Here is a 19,408-nt window from a genome sequence, read left to right on the forward strand (position 1 = left end):
ATAGTCCAAACGTGTCCAAGTGTTGTGGGGGGCCGAATAGTGAGTATTTACTGCGCCAGTGGGAAAACGCATGCACCATATGTCCACTAGCCCTATAGAGTCACAAATATCACCAAGCACCCTACTAGCTCGGGGTTTTGTGGCAGGGGATTTTGCAGTGCTGTCCATTTCAGACTGCAAAAGAAGGTCAAAATCCCCCCCTAAACAAATGTAATCAGATCCTAAGGGAAGCAACAGAGCATGTAAAGTATGAAAAAAACCAGGGTCATCAACATTTGGTGCATAAATACACAATAAAGCGATATTGTAACCCATAATCTTCCCTGTTACCAAAGTAAAACGCCCAGCACTGTCATTATGCACGTGATTTAATCGGAAGGGCAACTGCTTGTGTATCAGTATGGCAGTTCCCCTGGAGTAAGAACTATAGTTTGCAAAATAGCTGTGCACCCCCAGCTAGAGGCGAATGTTGTGTGGGCAGTAGGGGATAAATGTGTCTCCTGTAAAAAAACAATGTCAGCCATGTGGCACTGTAAATAGCTCAACACATGCTTCCTCTTCCTGGTATTGTTCAAACCCTGCACATTCCATGTAAAGAAATTAATGTCCGAGACGGTGGAGAGCCTATCCGCCAACATCAAATGTGGTCAGAGCAACACAAAACATGTATGCCTCAACATTAGCATGTGGAATACAATGGCAAACAAGTCGTGTCTGGAACAAATGATGCCCTATAACTAAAGAAACCCCCTCCCCCAACCCGCCCACCCAGCACATATTTTCGACATAGGGGAAATCCCAAATCCCTTCAACTGTTCAAAGCAAACATTTCTATTACCAAGTCGACTACAATTTGTTACTCGATCGGGTCGAGAGCGCCGGCATCCGTGGCCCACCGCTGCGATGCTCACCTCATTTCTCAACAACCACTATAAAGCGGTTCGCCTTTCCAGCTTCTCCTTGGAGAAAAAAAGAATTACCTGTGGAGTCCCTCAGGGTTCCTCCCTCTCTCCCCTTTTGTTTATTTATACATCCTACACTTGATCTCTGAACTCCAGAAAAGAGCAGTAGTCATATTTAATTATGCTGATGATCTCTAGCTCATCTTCAACATCGATCCCTCTCCTTCCTCTATAGAGAACGTTCAATCCACCATGACCTTCATCAGTAGCTGGATGAACGCATCCCAGCTAAAGCTTAATCCCGATAAGACAGAGCTGGTCTTACAGGGCCCCCAGGCAACCCTTGGAACTCCAATATTAGGCCCCTCTCCCTGGGCTGCCCGCTATCCCCAGTCATCTTGGTCAAGTGCCTAGAGGTCACCATCAGTAGCGACCTCTCCATGAAGACCCAAATCAACTCGGTGGTTTCTGTCTGCTTTTTCCATCTACGCAGAATCAGGAAAATAAGTAGATTTTTATCACATGAAGCCCTCATCCAAGTCAGCCCGGCTCTAGTCATGTCCTGCATCGACTACGCCAACTCACTGTATGCTGGAATTCCTGCATACTAATCCCACCGACTTCAACTGGTCCAGAATCAAGCAGCCAGGCTAATCCATGGCCAGCCGAAGTTTAGCCACACCAAACCCCTACTCAAGAGTCTTCACTGGCTCCCAGTGATCAAGCGCAGCCTCTTCAAACTCGGCTGCCTGATTCACAGAGCCCTGTCATCCGATGGACCGTCCTTTATTGCTTCCCGAATCCATCGTTATGTCCCCCTCCGCGACCTACGCTCCTCCAGTCTGAACCTCTTGTCCCCTTGCATGTTCAAACGAAAAAAACACAGTGGTCTGAGATTCTCGACCCAAGCACCACTTCTTTGGAATTCTCTCCCTCCGGAACTGCGCCAAATACCCTCCTATTCACAATTGAGGAAATCGCTTAAAACTTGGCTTTTTTCCCAGGCATACAACTAACTCCTTCACACTGCCTCGGTCTTAAGCCTCTCCACCCAAGCGCCAAGAAACCGTTGGCGAACGTGCGCTCTATAAATAACTTTTATCATATCATATCATATCATTAGTGTGTAAACATGACAAGCAAGTGCAAACGCACAGGGGTGGTCAGAGGGGGGGGCAACGCCTTGCCTTATCCCCAGAACTTGTAAAAATGCAATAAAAGATTTCGGTATAGCCAGAGCCCTGAGTCCAAAAAACCGAAACTATCTTGAGAGGGAAGAAAGCAATCAAAAACTGAGGCAAATGCACTCAATACTTATCAATGTTCTGCAGTGATTAGTTCTTTAAGCTGGATGAAAACAGTTCCATACTGGAGCCAGCGTTGGGCACCAAGGGCGGACGTTCAGGCCGTAGGTGATTTCCTTGAAGGTCCTGCATTTGCTCAGATTCTGAGGAATTCTTGGGTGTCCGCTGGAGTTTCAAAAATCCTAGATCTGTCGTCTACCTCCACTTTCAATCGCTCAGGGTACAGCATTCTATATTTTAATCCAGTCTTGAGTAGCGTGGCTTTGATTGGTGCAAATTTTCTACGGACGTCCTGAACCATCACAGTGAAGTCCTGGTACAGGGAGATGGTAGAGCCCTGCCAGTCCAACGACCCACGTTCCCGTGCCATCCGCAGGGCAGTGTCTCTATCTTTAAAGTTCAGAAGCCGTGCCATGATAGGTGAGGTGGATCGCCCGGGTTAGGCTGCGGACCAAAAGATCTATGTGCCTGTTCGACAACAAAAGTGGGAGTAAAGGACTTCAGACCGAACAAGTCAACTAGAAGGCTTTCAACAAAACCATCCAAGCGACCCTTATTTGTAGATTCAGGCACTCCCATTATAAGAACATTATTGCGTCTCCCCCTGGCTTCAAGGTCCTCATTCTTCATTGCAATATTTTTCAATAGGCCAGTTCTATTCTCTCCAAGCGTGTCGTGGTCTGGGCCGAGCCATTCTCGAGATCTGATATTCTGCCCTCAGCCGTGTCAAGTCTCTTGTTATGCTGATCTAGCCTGGCCCCCATTTTGTCTAGCCGTTTGTCAAGAGCGGCAAAGCAAGTGTCCAGAGCTTGAAAGCCCGCATTGAGTTCTGCCATAAGTGCCTCATTGCCCTGCACACGGGGCTGCGGCCTGATCTCCTCCCTCTGCCATCCTGCTAGTCGTTGAGTCCGAGCCTCAACCTGCTTTCTCAAAAATGAGTTTTCGCTGTTTCGGATTTTCCTTGCCCATGACCTTAGGAAGGGATTGCATGGAGTAGCATCACAATGGACATTTCCACGATCTGACAATTGTATTGTCCGCTTCCTTTATGAACTGTGGTCCCCAATAAAGTCATCCGGGTGTTACAGGCAGTGACCACCCGGCCGTTTAAACCTCAACATGGGAATCCCCCTGCAAATGGAACAGCGCAGTGTATTTGCAATGTATTTGGGCAAACAGGTCGTGTAGATACTCTAAGCACCCTCGATCTGTCCTACACTGGGCAGTGGTGGCGAGAGGGGCGTTGCAGTAAGTCTGGCAGTAGAGAGGGCAAGTTCCACGTGCAGGGGGACTCTCCTCTCTTAGCGCGGAGCTTATGCCTTTGTGCGTGTGCGCAAATTGTTCTGAGTTGAGGTAAAGACCTGCGAGGCAACCCCCTCAGCAGCTTCCTCTCAAGTTGAGACGTGTGCACGCCGTGACCCTGGGGAGCTCCGCCCACCTTCTCACAACAGAGCGCGAGTCGTAATCAAGGCCGCGGCTTTGGGGGAGTTCACAGGCCACAGTACGCACCCCGTCGGCGCTGTAGATCCTGATCACCGATCAGCAGCAGTGAGATGTCGCCGCAGTCCAGGTGCCACGATGGTACGATCTTGTCATCACCACGCTGTTCTGCGGCACAGGGACTCATGGATGGCACTTTGGTCCGGGGAGTCAAGCACGGCTTCAAAACTACGCGGCCATCTTGGTCCGCGGTTCGGCCACTCCCCCTGCCCTGCAAATATTTAACCAGTGCCTTTCGCGATCATACACCACCTATACTGAAATATATCGAAGGTGAGCCGCCGAATTGTACTCCAGAAGGTTGGGACATGCCAAACCGCCTACTATCCTTTGGGAGCATTAGGATTTTGTTATAGATTCATGGAGTTTTCCCTGCCCAGATAAATGCACAAATGTTATTCTGGAGTTGGATTATAACTGAAATCACTATCAGAGTCTGGAGCATTTGGAATAAATATAAAACCCTAGGGAGAATGTTAATTTAATTAGATTTATGTGCCCTAACCATGACAAATAAAGCGGCCGCTATTGTTGCTGGTCTTCAAAAATATATTTGCAGAGTTGTATCCCATTGGTTCTTGACCATCCCTCTAAGTTTCCCGTGATGGCAAGTACCAGATATATAATCCAATGGTTTCCCAATTGAAGGGTGTCTTCACCATAAGGGTTAGGAGGTCAGTTAGTAGTATTGTGATACTGAGTATATGAGATATAGCAAGGTTGACCCTGAAGCCTGAGACTCTTTCAAACTCCTCTAGAGTGGGGAGTAGGGAAGCGAGGGAGTCTGCGGGATTGGTGAGTGTGAGGCTATTGTCTGCAAAGAAGTTAAACTTGTGCACCTGGTCTCCAAATGATCAGCGCGACCTGGCTTAGGCCGCACAGCGAGTAGAGGAATTTGAGGTTGGTAGTGGCAGACCAACCAATACCGCATTCTGACTATCCCGATGAGTTGGCTGGTCCCATGACCCGCTTCAAAGGGCCGCAGGGTTGAGTCCTTCAGCTGCACTGGTCCCCTCGCTGTATTCAATGCAGATCTCCTTCCCAGCTCGTCACTGCTTCACAGCCTTCATGTCATGAGGGGGGATGGTTCTACCCCTCGTTGCCTTCGGTGGTCACGAGGTGGCCCTACATAGTCCAGGGATGTACTATTGTGGTTTAGAATCCTTTGTGGTGCTTGTGACACCGTCTGGGCGGAGGTAGAGAGGAGCTCAGCAGTTCTGCTGTCTACTCCATGCTTGGCTTAGCCAAATGCCCACAGCATAGAAATAAACCGCAAAAGGAACAAGGGATACAGTCTGGGTTCCAGTGAGAATGTAGGAAAATTGGATTACGTATTATGGTGGATGGAAGGACAATAGGCATTCTCTTCTTTAGATTATGGATGGAGACCTTAGGTGCAAGAGGGAAGGGCACATGAAAGGCTTCCCAAAATAACAACTGGCTGTGTAAATGAATCCCATTCATCATCATTCCATGTACATGTATCCCATTTGGATATCCTAAAGGCATCTTGGTGCTGAATAACAGATGCTTATTGTTACCCAACGTTACTCATTTTATCGACCTAGGATCAATGAAAGCCTGAGTAGACCCAACGGGATTTGTATCAGTGACCATGAGGTCGAACAGAAGCCCCCGCAGTGGACACATTAGTCTACTAAGCGGCCACTCCCTGCTTTTCACAAAGTAGCATCATCCCACTACCAATTTAAAAACATTTCAAACAGGACTGATATAACTAATGCTTAATGTTACACATGATTGGACATTGCCTAGTTGTGCAGAACATTCATCAGCATTTAGTATAGCATATTTAAGCAAGCTTGTAAAAAGATTACCTGTTGGCATATTATTCTGTCAGCAGTTTTAGGCCCGATCAAATTGCTCCTTGGTAAAAAATAATACCTATAAGAAATCAAATCATAGTTTAGAATGTCATTACATAATCTATGTTTTACTGCAGTTCAAAATAAGCTATTTACATTTCACTACACTGTTATAATCCACCCATGGTTCTAGAGCAAGAACTGCAGTCCAGATTCATAATTAGATCACAGTGCCATATTTTTGTTGTGTTCCAGTTGACTAACACTTTAGTAACTCCCAGTTGTAACATCAGGTTGCTCAGCAGGTGACCTTAAAACTGGCCATGGCAACATTCCATTAAGAGTAAACCCTCATATGCAACCAGGACCATTTCACCAGACTCACTTTTGAATAAAACCTGACACTGGCCTGTTATGAATATTCTCGATGAGTCAAAGTGCGTGGAGCAAGGCTTGGAGGAAACCATTCCAATCTTTCTGAATGTAAAGTTTTTTGCCAAAGTAAAATACCTTGTCCACCTGACACAGAAATACTGGATGCTAGGTGGGAAAAGCAGTCACCAGTGTACAAATGCATCATTAATGTAATCTGGCCCTACATGGGTGTTTTGGATTTAAATTAATCAGATACTATCAGAGCAAATCGGTGGGAATTTCAGGATCAATCAGGGGACTTTCTATGGGGAAAATGAGATGGCAGCTTGGAACAACCAGTAGTATTGTTCAAAGCAATATAGTAAAGACTACCATATGAACTAAAGGTCTTTAACACTGATGTGTTCTATAAACTTCAAGCTAGTTTTGTTTACAGGATTAATAACATTGATGCAAGGGATGAACAAATCATTTCAAATTAGCATATGTATAATATGATAGCTAAAATAAAAATGATATATCAAGTATGTAAAATCTTTCAAATTATCTAAAATTACCCAAGACATTCTATAAACTCGCTATACACGAATGAAGGCCAGTGTAATTAAAATCAATTATATTACAGCATTATTGGATCATATCTCATAACTGGCATCCCAAGAATGCAGGAACTAGGTATACAGAAATTAAAATACAAATTATTCACTGACCTGTTCTGCTGCTTTAAAGACTGCTCCACGGCCTTTGATAGAGTTAATCGAGGACAACTATGGGCAAAGCTTGAAGCCTGGGGGATATAGACAACCCTCTTAAAAACAATAAAAGCCCTCTATGAGGGGACATGGGTCCGGGTCAAATTAAGTCCAACAACGGTAATCTCAAGAATCGATACTAACGCGAGGCTAAAGCAGGGTTGTGTTCTGGCCCCTCTATTATTGAATCTGTACACAGCAGACCTGGAACAGGCCCTGAAAGACAACAGCCTGGTACCGCTGAGATTGTGCCAGGCGACCTTGGGAACCCTCAAGTATGCGGACGACACAGTGATCATGGATCTCACTAGGGTGGGGCTCCAAAGAGCATTAAAAAGTCTACCAGCATACAATCAAGAAAAAAGGCCTGCAAATCAATGAAAATAAGACAAAGATAATTATCTTTGTCAAATACCCCCACAAAATGCAAGCAACCTGGTCCCTAGGCGAGCATCGAATTAGAACGGCTACCGCCTATAATTACTTGGGGTATGAGTAACAGAGAGGGCTACAGCATCCAAAAACATAAGGGAGTTAAGGCCGAGAATTAACAAGATAATTCTGGCACTTAAAACGATTAAGCTATCGCCTAGCTAGTCCATCTATAGTGGCTATGTTGACTGTACTCAGGGCAAAACTAATGCTTGCAATCAATTACAGTCACTTAGCCTTTTCAGGCGCACTAGCGAACGTCGTCAACGCAGCTCAGATAAAAGCTTACCAAACTGTGCTACTGGCGCCCAGACAAGCTAGAAACACCAGGCTACGGCTGGAAATTGGTCTAAATAGACTACACTTGGCACTTCAGGGGACCTAATAAAATAATACATCAGAGTACTGAAACCCCTCGAAAAGAATCTTAAACACTCTTTAAAGCCGATTTGTAGGACAGAAGGTTTCCCATGGCACGCTAAGCTGGATCAAGCAATAGATTGCTTGAAAATAGAGGCAGGGAGCATGTCCCTTCCTGAAATTTCTTACTCTGCCTGGGCTAAAGCCGTGAAGCGCCAAGTCCAGACCCTCTTGTTTGAACTGGATCGATACTCACTTTGGTACAATTCTCTCACAGTGTTACTAGACAATCATACACTCCCGGGAAAGCTCAACCTTACATGCGTGACCCACTCTCAGCTCAAGTGAGAAAGAAAATCCCGTTTTTTCGCCTCACTGCCCCAAAGATCTTGGACTTGAACCCTAGATGGGCGTGAAAAGACAACATGGTCTCCTGCCGACTATGCAACCATCACAGGGAATCCTGGCTATATCTCTTATGCTGCTGCCCAAAACTAGCCGTGGACCGCCATCGTTTGCTGCGCCAAGCCCTAAAGGACAAGGTCTTGAGAACTTGCAGGGAAGCCTTGGAATGGTGCTTTTCAGAAACAACTACCCGCTTACTTGCTAGAGTCGGCATGTTCACTCATCAAATAAGAATAGCACTTGACCCCCAGCAAAATTTCAGAGATCCCAGGGCCTCAACGTCTCAGTAATTAAATCAGCTGGCGCCCCAACCATGACGGAAGCTACTCAATTTAGGGGCACGTGGTGTGGACAACTAGACTACAGGAGAGTGTGGGGCCAAGAAGGGGGCACAACTAGAACTTTTAACAATGACTGATGGATTTTACATTACTAGGGATTCTCACAGGACTAAGTATAAATTGGCATGTACAGGAGTGTTCCCACAGTTTAACCTACTTTAATGCAGCCTCTCAAATGGGGCATATTTCTATAAATTACGCCCATGCAGGCATGCTGCATTTTTTACTTCAAACTTTGGGAAGTTCCTTGGGGTGGGCGGACGGGATGTGTTTTACAGTAAAGATTTTAAGTAATCATACGGTTAATAAAGAATAACTAACTAACACTGGCATAATGGGGTGCCATAGTCTTAATTTTTATTATTCTCAATCATTTTAATTACTTCCAAGATATATTTTAAAATTCTGAAAACATTCTCAACAAAATGACCCTTTTAAACATATTTCAAAGCAGGTAAAAATGTTGCATTCTTTAAACAATGGGGATATATAACTTTTCTCAAAAGCAAAGTGCCTGGGCATAAAATAATAGTGTGAATTAAAGACCCAGCATCCAGTGTGCGAAGCCTACATTTAAAGTTACTAATCCATATGAAACCATATGAGCGATAACAGAAAGAAAACAAAAAACCCATCCCCCACCCTGCACTCCTGCCACGGCTATCGCCTAACCCCCCAAGCAGTGTGCCTGTCGCCCCAACTAACTAAGTTCTAAAAGAAGAAAAGAGAGACTGTGGGGGAGGGCATTTCCATATAAGCTCCCGGTCCTCTTTCCCCCTGCCAGAAACCAGCGCCCCCTATGAAACAAGTCAAGAATATCTATAGTCCCAAAGAAATTAAATTAGGGGGAGCCGTGATGCACCGCCCAACCTCCCGCGAGACAAACAGCCACGAATTCCACATCCATTAGAGTCGTATTATCAACAACAGTCGATCATTCTCAACCCTGGCCCTTCTGAACCTTTGTGTGAACCCCTCCCATCACTTCAGCAGGAGAATCAAAGTGAAAAAAGAGTCTGAATAAATGCAATACAATACAATTCAAAGTCAGCAAGTGGCCAAGAACTTCAGCAGCGTAGGAACACTCCCTCACGGACGGATAGTCCCAATGTAGTTTTCTCCAAGATCGTAAAGTCACTAAAGAGGGAGAGGATGAAACAGAAGTCCAGGGACAGTCACCCAAAGGATTCTCCGGGGAGGGGACACAAATCGGTTTTCCCAAAGTTAGCAATGATGGTAAGCAGGACGATACGTTCAAAACACTGGGTTCGGGATTTTCCAAGAGACCAACCAAGGGCTGCTGCTCCTCTTGTCGCACGGGGTCCTCGTCCAGAATCAAGATGGTCATAGTCGAAATCGCAACTTGTGATAATACCTGTGATGTAGCAGGGTCCGGTTCCACGTACTCCATAGCCAATAAGCCCGTCATCATTTTGTGAAGCAGGGTATCCATATGTGTATTAAATGCCCCGATGGCTGCCATTATGGTCTGTAGCGACGGCTCACTCTCCGTCCGATCCATCCCTCCACCGCCCCCGAGGAGCCGGCTTCCCCGGGGGGAACAGACAGGAGCGGAACGGACGGCGTCAGAGGGGGCTGACCGGATTCTGCGGCAACAATATGCAGCTCGTTCGCCGAGCGAAGACCCCGACCTACCGAATCCCGGCCGAATCACACCGGGTCCGCGGGTCAGGGACCTCCACCCCCAGTTACTGTCGTGCCACGACATTCCTCCCTCAATGTTGATCAGGCAAAATGAGAGCCGTCGAGATCGGGCAAAGAAAAAAACTCCACTACGGTAGACCGGACCCTGACTGGCTCCCAAGGCCGATGTTGTTCAACTACAACACGGGCAGAGCAAAACTCGAGGCCCCGGCTCTCCTGCTGGATTAGGCCGCAAACTTCCACTCGACGCAGCTCCATCACCCAAGCGAATTAAATCTTCGGAATTGCACCGTCGGAGTGAGCAGCGGTTCATCCACACGGGGGTCGGGCGTTAAATCAGGATTATCAACAGGATCTTCTGGCAGGATATGGAGGTCGGCGGAGCCGGGAGCCTAAGCGGCCATCTTGGTTGCTAGCGTAGCTCCTCCCCATCAACTGCATCTTTAATTATCTCTAAACAACTAATGCTTCAGTATTTAATGAAACTACTACACCTTTTAATACATGAAGTAACAATCAAATCACATGCAATGAATATTCAAAGGGAAGATTTCTGTTTAAATTGTATCCTGAAACTAGTGAATACCCATATATAATGTCAGAAATATGTTGCAATATAGCGTAGGGATGGTCAAAAAATAATAAAACATCATCTGCCAAAGTCTTTAAATTAACAATTGCAATTGTACTTCCATTATTTAATGAAGATTTGCAAATGAGACATAAAAAAGGTTCTATAGCTAATAAAAGTGGAGATAGACGACGGCGTTATTCTGTTACAGTAAATAATTGGAAAAATATCAGAGGTATAATTGTTAACATATAGCTGAGCTCTGGGATTCACATATATAGCATTAACCACACAGAGGAAATAATCTACGAAATGTACATAAGAATTGCCAATTTATTCTATCAAATGCTTTTTCAACATCTAAAGCCACAAGTCTCAAAGGAAAAGGAGACTTCATAGCATTAGCAAGGACATGACAAACAATCCTAGTGTTATATGAAGAAAATCTGCCCTTTATAAAATCAGTTTGATCGTAATGAATAATTGAAAGGAAAATGGTAGGTAGTTAATGTGTAAGTATTGTCTACAATCATGATTAAGACGATAGGTCTGTAATTGAAAACAGATAGAGGATCTTTGTCGGGTTTGGAGAGAACAACTATCAAGGCATTTCTAAATAACACATCTATGGTAACATTGTGCGACAATTCCTGATATCATCGATATGGATATACAGATCGTCTGCAGCTGTCATTTGCTATGTGGTGTCTATGCTCATGTAACATATGAGAAATTATACAGGAAGATTGTGAATTAGTAATCTCTAGTGTGCAATTAAATATAATCATCCACTCCCTCACACACCAGCCTCCCCAACTTGCAAGTTATGTAATCCCATCCTAAAATTTCCAAATACATATTGGTAACAAGGCATCCTGCAACTGAGTTTGGCCACGGGATTCATGCTTAAAGTGAGCTTCCTTTGGGGAGACCAGAGTGACAGACTTCAACACGTCTTTTTTTAAAAGGTGTTTGGTACAGCATCCAAGGCAACACAAGCAAGTTTGTCTAATAGGTAATCCAGTAGAGCAGAAGTAAATTATTTTGACTCTACGTTACCAGGGTGTGGATTGATGCATGAACAAGAACCAATTTAAATAGTTCCCTACAGGACAAGATTGCCTTCATAGATTAATTCCGGTATATAGGTGCTGTCAATGGGGAACGTTAAGTTCCGTGGAGAATTGACGCAATGGCAGCAAGTAGATCGTCCAACCTCTGAATGGTCCAGTTGTCCAGTGGATGGGGCTTATTTTTTCCAACTCCACCTTCCGGAGGAACCGCGAGGCAGCCTGTGGGTCTGGCAATGTGTATTCTTTATCCCATAGGTAATCTGGAATGGTGCTGGATACAGCATCACATAGGGAATGCCTCCCTGTCACAGTTTACATTTAATAGGCATGTATTCACATCTGACTTTTTGAACTGTTGGGGTGATATCCAAATACATGGAAAGAGTGACACCTTCATGAAGAAGGGCTGCTGTCCGTACGCCAGATGCAGAACAGTGTACAAATCCCGGTAACTAAACAGGCAGGCTATAAGAGCTGTTGGCGGCATTCGTGGAGGTGGTCGATGCCCTAGCAAGTGATGAGCTTGCTCAACTGAAGACCGGGGAGAGGGCCACAGATCCGCTTGAGAAAAATTCCTATGTAGTTGGCCTTGTTGCCTGTGATTGTGGATTCTGATAGATACACCAGCCATAAAGTTGTTTTGTCTAGATCTGGCCTCTAAGTTTTCTGCTTTTGCTTTTATTATATCAGCCATATTGTCTTTAATTGTGGATATTCTAGGGTTAGCCGTCACTATCTGTTTATCCTGTTTCGACCAATGTAGATGCCATTGTGTCGACCCTCAGAGTCAGCATGTCGATCTTACTGTCTATGGAGATCAGGCTCTGTTGCAAATTCAGAAGAAGAGAGTGCATATCAGGCCTAGTGACATTTGGGGGAGCCTACGCCCATTCAGCGGATGTGGCCCTCGCTACCATCTTTGCTTCAAAGCTTAGTATGATTTGTTTGGTCGCCTTTCTTCATCATGAGAAATAATGTGTAAGGGATCAAGACACAAAAATGCCCCTACTAAGGCAACAGAGGGGTCCACAGGCATATAGTGACCTGCTGCCTCAGGACCTCAAGCCAGTGTCAAGGTAAGGGCAGTGTTGAGGAAAAAAGTTGCTCTGTTGGGGTTGATCACCAGGTGGGGAACCATGCAAATGCTTTACATCCTGGGTAAGGAAGTAAGCTAGTTCAGATGCACCAGCGGCACCCAAGGGCCTGGCCACGGCAGCCCTGACCCCCAGGCAGCCGGCACACACAAGCCTGAGCACCCCAGGCATCTGCAAAATCCTGGTTTGTATTGTTCATTCAGGGAACTTGCCACATCCAGCAGCCGTTCTGTGTGCTTGCTTATGGAGGAGTCAATGGCTCCCGGGTTCCTCTTTGTTTGAGTGGTGGGGTAGAGGGCCATGTCTGTGTGTCACTGTGAGTACAGATTTAGGACCAGCCACCCCTATGTCATTGCTGCAGTCTGTGCTGGTCATACAGTATTGTAGCCCCATCGTTGGTGCTAGGCCACAGGAGCACCACCCTCCTGTTGGCCATGGCCCACTAGGCAGCACAAGCAGGCAACCATAGGGACCACTGCTTGGGCTCTACCACTGCCCGGTTCAGGCTCGAAGTTTGACAAAGGCAAGAGCATCCACCTTTTCATCCCTCCTAGCCCATGTCTCCACACGGGCACCAGCAGCTCCCCCAGAGTTAGCGGCCTGTCAGTTTCTGTAGTTGTAAGCAGGCAGCTTTTGATGTCAGCAGGCATCAGGAAAACATGTGAGTCAGGAAGGACACCAGCTCTCCACAAGCGGTGCACTGCACAGGCTATTTCTTTGTGTATTGTGTATGCCTAGATGCCAACAATTAAAGGGAAGATTGTTTAGCATTATGAGCCTGGCACAAGGAGCTTCGCAGTGGTGCGGCCAGCTGGATGCCAGACACTCTAGCGCCACCAATCGTTCCAATATTTAAAGCACAAAAGCTTTACTTCTTATGTGTTCCAGATTAGTCTGGCAGGACCATGTTCTAATTCCTTTGTTGATCCGGTCCTTCAATAACACTTTTGTTGGTTGTCCTTCATTAAAAAGTGATCTCAGATCTAAAATATCTAGCCACTATTCACGTCTTGGGAAGTAATGATTGTACATAGATGAGTTAAAGATGTTAAATAAATATGGGGGCACAACACAGCTATGTATAACTGCAGAATGACAATATATCTTGTTAGGCGTCTCTTTGGCTGACATTTATTTGGTGTGACTGTTGCCTAAGCCTTATCATGTTTCAGACAGAGAATATGTATAAATTATGTGGCATGCCTAGGTTCAGTATTTTGTATCACAAACTAACATGTACAGTCAACTTTGATAGCTGTAGTCATATGGATAATAAAGTAAAACTCCCTGAAATTTGTTTGAAATTTCAAAATGCTTGACCAGTCTAGTAGTTCATCCAAGATAAGTTGAGTAGAATCAGTGGATGAAACATGGAGAGCTAAAGATAAGTTTCAGGATCCCTGCAAGGTATATTTCATAGATTGCCACAATACTTGCTCCTCTGCAATATTCAGAAATCTGGTCAGTTCTTGACACTCCCTTGAATTTCATTTTTTAAATGAAAGCCTACCATTCCTGTAAGGATCTTAGAGAGTTTCTTGAGAAAGTCTCAGGTGATCTATTCATCTTTTCTGTTAACGATGATGCTTTCATCTTATCTGTAAAATTAACGATCTTTTGTTCTGAGAAGCCAATGAACCACTCAGCATTATAAACTGTTGTTTTACTTCTCTCCTTCTACTCTTACACAGTTTGATGAAGCATTCTGACCACTTCTTATTATTTACAATGGTTAGGCCTGGGTCATCTTCGAAGATGCCTTACCATCCACATTCCACCAATTTCCCGAACTTTCAGTAGCAGACAAGGCAACAAGAAAGCCTCTTGGTTCACCAACGACCTCAAAACCTCCAAGAAAACCTGCCGCACCCTCGAGAAAGCCTGGCGCCACGACCAGACAACAGAGAACATGACAGCCCTCAAGAACGCCACCCGCAAACACCACCAGCTGATCCGCACCACCAAAAGGACCACATTCAAAGAACGACTGGACAACAACTCCCACAACAGCAAGGAACTCTTCAGCATCGTTAAAGAGCTCTCCAGCCCCAGCGCCTGCCACAACAACATCATACCCTCACAAGACCTCTGCAACGCACTCGCCTCATTCTTTCACCGCAAGATCGCCGACATACACAACAGCTTTGGCGCACAGACCACGCACCCAACCACTAATCCAGCGCCCCCCCCCCACCACCCTCTGCACCTGGACCTAAGTCAGCACCGAAGATACCACAAGCACGATGAACACCATCCACTCCGGCTCCCCAACCGACCCCTGCCCACACCACATCTTCAATAAAGCCGACTTCATCATCGTACCCCAACTGCGGGACATCAATAACAGCTCCTTCGCATCCGCCACCTTCCCGGAGAGCTGGAAACACACCAAGCTCAGCGCCCTCCTAAAGAAACCCACCGCGGACCCCACGGATCTCAAGAACTACCGCCCCATCTCGCTCCTCCCTTTTCCGGCCAAAGTCATCGAGAAGACCGTCAACAAGCAACTCTCAGCCTCCTCGAGACAAACGGACCCCTCGCTGTCCGGTTTCTGAGCAAACCACAGCACCGAGACCGCCCTCATCGCAGCCACAGACGACATCAGGTCCCTGCTCGACAACGGGCAAACAGCTGCCCTCATCCTCCTGGACCTCTCAGCAGCCTTCAACACCGTATGCCACCGCACCCTGATACAGCGCCTCAGCAACATCGGAATCCAGGGAAAGGCCTTGGAATGGATCATCTCGTTCCTCGCCGGCAGAACCCAGAGAGTCCGCCTTCCCCCGTTTCGGTCCACGGCCACCAAAGTCATCTGCGGCGTCCCGCAAGGATCCTCGCTCAGCCCCACCCTCTCCAACGTCTACATGAGCCCCCTCGCAGCCATCACACGCCAACACAACCTTAACATCATCTCCTATGCAGACGACACCCAGCTGATCCTCTCCCTCACCAAGGACCCCGCCAAATCCAGAGCCAGCCTCCAGGAAGGAATAAAAGACGTCGCGGAATGGATGAAGCTCAGCCGGCTGAAACTGAACCCAGACAAGACGGAGGTCCTCATCCTGGGAACATCCCCCTCCGCCTGGAACGACTCCTGCTGGCCCCCTGCCCTGGGCACCGCCCCCAAGCCAACAGACCATGCACGCAACCTGGGCTTCATCCTGGACTCCTCCCTCACGATGACCAAGCAAGTCAATGCCGTCTCGTCATCCTGTTTCAACACCCTGCGCATGCTCCGAAAGATCTTCCGGTGGATCCCCACCGACACCAGGAAGGCGGTCACCCAGGCCCTCGTCACCAGCCGACTGGACTATGGAAACACCCTCTACGCTGGCACCACTGCCAAACTACAGAAAAGACTCCAGCGCATACAGAACGCCTCTGCACGACTCATCCTGGACATACCCCGCCACAGCCACATCTGTCCCCAGCTGAGATACCTGCACTGGCTCCCCGTCAACAAGAGGATCAAGTTCAGACTCCTCTCCCACGCACACAAAGCTCTCCACGACATGGGACCCAAATACCTCAACAACCGCCTCACATTCTACACACCCACCCGCCAGCTCCGATCCGCCAGCCTCACCCTCGCCACAGTCCCACGCATCCGCAGAACCACCGCCGGTGGAAGATCCTTCTCCTACCTGGCGGCCAAGACATGGAACTCCCTCCCCACCCACCTACGACTGACCCAGGACCATCTCTCCTTCAGGAAACAGCTCAAGACCTGGCTCTTCGAGCAGTAGCGGACCCCCCCCCAGCGCCTTGAGACCCCTACGGGTGAGTAGCGCGCTTTACAAATTCCCTGATTGATTGATTGATAGTTAATGATTCTAACAGCAGTTTGCATTATTTCCAAGGCCCTGTAGATATGGCTGGTTTTTTCAACATAATGAATAAAATTGGAAATTGTTTTGCAAGTCTAATGTGTTCCGCTAAGTGGATAATGAAGGCCCAAACTTCCATTCCTGTGACTCCTCACAGTATCTTCTGAGTCACTTCACACTTCCATAAAGAACTGACCCTGAACAATTTGCCTACACATGTGAGCCCCAAGACACAGAGGATTCTGAACTGGACTTTCAAGCAGTCTTTACAAGTCCTACTCTTACTAGGTGATTGGTCTTTGCATCTGATCAACGGAAACAGGCTTGTTTCATGTAACACAGACAGTACTGGCATACCTACTTCTTTTCCCAATAATCAACAAAAGTTACGTCTGCATTTAAAAAAATATTAAAGCATCTTAAACTACAGTCAAACTCCACAAAAATTGCAATAAACATAGATAAATAACCCCTAGATTCATCAATGTCCCGAATTGCGAGTCCTTAATAGCGATTATTAAGGAATCGCTATTAAGGACTCGTAAAACGGGATTCATGTAGAAATCGCACAATTAAATGCGATTTCTACTGCTTCCTAATTTGCGATTCACTAATTGCTAATCGCAAATAAGGAATGACTCCCCATTCATTCCTATGGGCCAAAGGCAATTAGCGAATCGCAAATAAGGAAGCGATTTCAAGGGTGCCAGGGTGTCCAAAGGACACCCTGTAGCACCCCTGAAATGCAAATGTACGCAGGTGTTGCGCACACACATGTCCAAAGGACATGTGTGTGTGTAACATGCAACTTAGAAAAATGCACTAAAGTGCATTTTTCTAAGTTTTCGCTATTTACCACGAAGTTACACTTCACGGTAAATAACGGCCCCATATTGCGAATGAATGGGGAGTCATTCCTTATTTGCGATTAGCAATTAGCGAATCGCAAATAAGGAAGCGATTTCAAGGGTGCCAGGGTGTCCAAAGGACACCCTGTAGCACCCCTGAAATGCAAATGTACACAGGTGTTGCGCACACACATGTCCAAAGGACATGTATGTGTGTAACATGCAACTTTGAAAAATGCACTAAAGTGCATTTTTCTAAGTTTTCGCTATTTACCACGAAGTTACACTTCACGGTAAATAACGGCCCCATATTGCGAATTCGCAATTTTAAAAATGTTCATGAATAGCATTTAAGGAATCTCTAATTGAGATTCCTAAAATGCGATTCTTCGCAATTTTGCGATGTCTGTAATTGCAATTTTTGCATTTGGGATGATGAATCCCAAATGCAAAAATAGCGCTCGCAAAGGGCCGGATTCTCAGAATCTGGCCCTTTGCGAGCCGATTTCACTTTGATGAATCTGGCCGTAAGTTTATTATTTAACATTGAGGGGCCTATTCACAGAGGTAACTCACACTTTGTGAGTAATTTACAAGTGTAATTTGCTCTTAAGCTTTTGTGTAACTTTACAACATTTGGTAATTCACAAAATCCAAGTGTAAAGTTACTCAAAATGTAAAATTCCATGTCTTCACCCCATGAAAAAGAGGGTGGAGACAAATTTATGAGCCTAAGTTACTACTGCCAAAAAGAAACATTAGTAAATCCAGTACAACACAGGGGCTGCCAGTGATACTGCAGCACCTTCCCATAGAATACAATGGAGACAGGGATTTTAGATAAAATCTCACATGAAATAAAGTTAAATTAAAAAAAATTAAAATAGTTTAAAATATAAATGAGAATAATTTAAAGTTAAATCAATATAAACAAAATAAATGGTATGTATTCCTAAATTATAAAATGTATTAGGAACATTTTTGAATGTATAAATTAATGTAAACATTTTTTCTTTCTTAAAATTATAATTAAACTTCTTTTAATTAATTCTGTAAGTCACTTTTAGCACTTATTAAAGCATATTATTTTATTTACTTTGTGGGAGTGTATTTTTTTATTTGAACTTCAGAAAAATAATGTTCATTTAACTTAATATATTTACGTTTATTAAAAATGTAATTCAAAATTAAGTTAAGATTACTGTAGAAATTCCTTTATACAGCATAATTTACAATAATATTCAACATAACATATTTTTACAAATTTGTTATAAAGTTGAAAATACTTTTAAAAATGTCCCTATACTTCACCATACAAAGGTCTCTGCCCCGATTGTGGAGGCTTCCTATGGAAAAGTATATAGAAAAATATAATAGTTTATTTAACACAAAAAAAGGTAAAAATATTTTATGTTACATTTTAATGTAATTACATTTTAGAGATGTACTTTTAAATGTCATACAAACTAAGAAATGGTACAGCACTATTAACTTAATTTTGAATTAAATCTTTAATTAATAACAATATATTAAATGTATTAAAACTATGTTTCTGGAGTTTAAATTAAAAAATAAATTCCGATCTTCAACTAAAAAAATGAAATATCGTATTATGCATTAATAATTATTAAAAGTGATGCATAGAATGAATTAAAATTAATCTAATTATATGTTAATACAACTTAGGGGCCGATTCAGATGTCGAACCGACCTGAGTCCGTCTGACATCGGCCAGGAGCTGTAACCGACCGACCTGCTGTCGTCAGTTACAGCCCTGCTAGTACGATGCAACCGAACAGGGTTCAGTCGCATTTGTATACTTTGCAATACAAGCATGCCTTCCGAGCGGAATGCATGCCTGCTTTGCTGACAGCAGGGGTGCAGTTCATCCCTGCACCCAGTGGCCGGCACCCCAAGGTGCCTGCCACTGGGTGCAGGGATCAACGGAGGGGCATTATAAGTGCCACCAGGCTGCCATCCGGCAGCCTCACACCCATGGGGGCCCTGCTGGGGGCCCCCAGAGACAGCTTCCGACTGCCTTTTCGTGCCGGACACATCAGCACAAAAAGGCAGTGAAAAACTGCCATTGTACTCCCTCGGTCGTAAAGAGGCGACAGAGGGAGTACTGAGGGA

At 45.2% G+C, this 19,408-nt stretch overlaps 1 protein-coding gene across 2 annotated transcripts in view; it reads right to left on the reverse strand.

The window, feature by feature from the left end:
• Positions 1–19,408, reverse strand: part of NRG4 (neuregulin 4) — a 252,899-nt gene that overhangs the window by 200,262 nt on the left and 33,229 nt on the right. For both annotated transcript variants that reach the window (XM_078684633.1, XM_078684634.1), the window contains exon 2: positions 5,545–5,611. In XM_078684633.1, the coding sequence (XP_078540759.1) occupies positions 5,545–5,554 (10 nt within the window). In that variant the 5' untranslated portion in view covers positions 5,555–5,611. The remainder of the gene's footprint in view (positions 1–5,544; positions 5,612–19,408) is intronic.

The sequence above is a fragment of the Lissotriton helveticus genome, chromosome 3_2 (genome assembly GCF_964261635.1).
Source record: "Lissotriton helveticus chromosome 3_2, aLisHel1.1, whole genome shotgun sequence".
NCBI classification, from domain to species: Eukaryota; Metazoa; Chordata; class Amphibia; order Caudata; family Salamandridae; genus Lissotriton; species Lissotriton helveticus.